This window comes from Pterocles gutturalis, unplaced genomic scaffold (genome assembly GCF_000699245.1).
Source record: "Pterocles gutturalis isolate BGI_N339 unplaced genomic scaffold, ASM69924v1 scaffold34322, whole genome shotgun sequence".
NCBI classification, from domain to species: domain Eukaryota; kingdom Metazoa; phylum Chordata; class Aves; order Pterocliformes; family Pteroclidae; genus Pterocles; species Pterocles gutturalis.
Window position 1 is genome coordinate 2,357 of NW_010111340.1, and position 2,261 is coordinate 4,617.

General features: G+C 54.5%; 1 protein-coding gene across 1 annotated transcript in view; it reads right to left on the reverse strand.

The window, feature by feature from the left end:
- Positions 1 to 2,261, reverse strand: part of LOC104461955 (E3 ubiquitin-protein ligase RNF115-like) — a gene marked incomplete at its 3' end in the record, with an annotated part of 8,904 nt that overhangs the window by 2,221 nt on the left and 4,422 nt on the right. The window contains exons 3-4 of the mRNA XM_010073709.1: positions 1,955 to 2,013; positions 1,007 to 1,058 (exon numbers count right to left, since the gene is read on the reverse strand). Coding sequence (XP_010072011.1) covers positions 1,007 to 1,058; positions 1,955 to 2,013 — 111 coding nt within the window. The remainder of the gene's footprint in view (positions 1 to 1,006; positions 1,059 to 1,954; positions 2,014 to 2,261) is intronic.

The window sequence follows — 2,261 nt, forward strand, 5'->3', positions numbered from 1 at the left end:
GCGAAAACATTTCTGAGACCCGGCGCCGAGGAGGAAAGAGGCAAAGCAGCCGCACGCAGGGAGCGTGGACGCGAGCAGGAGGGATCCAGAGCCCAAAGGCGAAGCTGCGGAGGAATTTCAGTTCTTTGTGTCCCTGTTTCTGGCACGGAAGCGAGTGGCTTTGCCGAAGGAAGGCGAAGCAACAACCCACCCCCCCAAATCTCCCCGGGGATAACCCGGCTGATGAGCTGCCACCCAAGACACTGGGGAGCTGCGAGGAGCCTAGCAGGGCGGAGAAACAGCTCAAACTCCTCAAGAACTCCCTGAGCAGACGCAGAGAGATTTTCTTTCCATGTTTTACCCAGCTTGGCTGAACTCTGAGGAACGGAGCCTGCGCTCGGAGCCCAAAGCCGCCGTTCCCTCCCCGGGCCTGGACGAGGAGCTGCCGCCGCAGCCCCCAGCCCTGCGTGACCCCGGCACGAGCTCAGGGGGGATGTTCGCAGAGCTCAGCTCTGCCTGGATGCTCGAAAATTCTGGAAACAGGGTGAGAAAAGCCGCTTCCAGCCCTCGCTGCCCAGCAGCCCCGGCTCCGGAGTCCAAACAACCACATTACAGCACAGGGATTTGTGTTCTAAGTTTGGAATTTTTAGGCTTTAGTTGCATTTGTGGTAAAACGCGGAGCGGGAATGAGCAGGGAGGAAAGGGCGGGCGGGGAACACCCTCCCCGGCTGGCCGAGCGTCACTGTCACACGTCCCAGCGTCTGCCAGCACCAGGGGTCAGGGCGTCTTTCTCGCGTCTTTTTTTTTTTCCTGCCCAGCCCAGTGAACAAACCTCTGGGAGGTTTCAACCCCGGGAATGTCAACAGACCCTGCAAAATGTGCCAAGTTCCTGAAAACCCTTTGGAAGATGGGCTGTATCCCTTTTACGAGGCAGCAAATAAAGATGCTGGAGCCGGGACTGAACACCTCTTTGCAAGGTGACAAATTTAAAAAATTAAAAAAAACAAAACAAGAGAGTAAAACTCACCTCTGCAAACTGTGTGGACGGGCTGTCGTCTATGCCGCTGCCATCGAGGAAACTGGAGAGAAAGAGGTGAGTGAGAGCAGGTCACCCCTCCAAAAACCCGCTCCCCTCCTGGGGTTAAATCCTGACCGGAGCTCAGACAGTCCCGGCGTGGGCTGGGAGAGAAAGGGATGAGCAAACCGAGCCTGCCCGTGCCAAGACAGCGGAATAATTCCTAGGGATGGGAAAAAGACTATTAAATGAAAAAGGACTATGACAATTAAAAGGTTTGTTTACGTGCCAGCTGTGCACAACCCGACCGCAGGAAAAGTTTTGGCAGGAGCCCTAGTTTGTAAATCTCCGGGCTGCGGAGGAGCCTCCCCGGAGGAGGCGTTGGGGATGGAGCATCGTCGTTCTGCAAAGGGGATCGGGCGCTCAGCACCCCAGAGGACCCCCCCGATCCTGCCCGAAGCGATGGGCACCGATGCTGAAAAAAAAAAAAGAAATTTTGGATCCTGGATTTGCAGGGAGAGTGAGCACCCACCCAATTCAGAGAGAAAAGGTGTTTCCTCCTCTTGGCCTGAGCTGCGAGACGGGAGCAGCATACAGGAGGCTGAGCTGGGGCCAGGAGAGGGGAAAAAGAAAGATGAGCCACTAAGACTCCAGCTCAATTAATAAAAAATGACACTTTTCGCTCTAAGAGACCAAAGAAACGGACCTAAAACCCGTAAGCGCTTTTGTTCACCGGCCAGCCCTAATCCCGAACTCCCATCCTCCTGGGAGCCATCCCCACGCTTCGATTTTCAGCCTCGTCTGCTGCGAAGCCCAAATTCCCGCTAATAAATCCCTTTTTTTTTTTCCCCATTCCTTATTTTATCCTCGGTGTCCACGGTTTTTAGAGGCTTTACACCAGGGATGGGATAAACCGAGAGGAAACGTGAGCGGGCGGCGGCGCACCGACGCGGGCGTTACCTGGAATCATCTGTGACCTCTTCGATGAAGCCGGACTCGCACCGCGGGCAGGTGTACTCCTGGAACGAGAGAGGGAGATGCTTTTAGCCACCAGGATTTCAGGAAAAAGCTCCAAAAACCTCACACGCCCGGCATCGCGCATGGATTCCCGAGCTCCCCATTTCGGTTTCATTAAGAGGATTTCAAAGCCCGGTGGCTCCGGCCGATATTAACCTCAGCTGACAAGAGCGGAACAGAAAAACACCCGTGTCGAAATCACGCAACGTTAGCAGCTGGATCAAACTGGAAAAAAAAAAAAAAAAAAAAA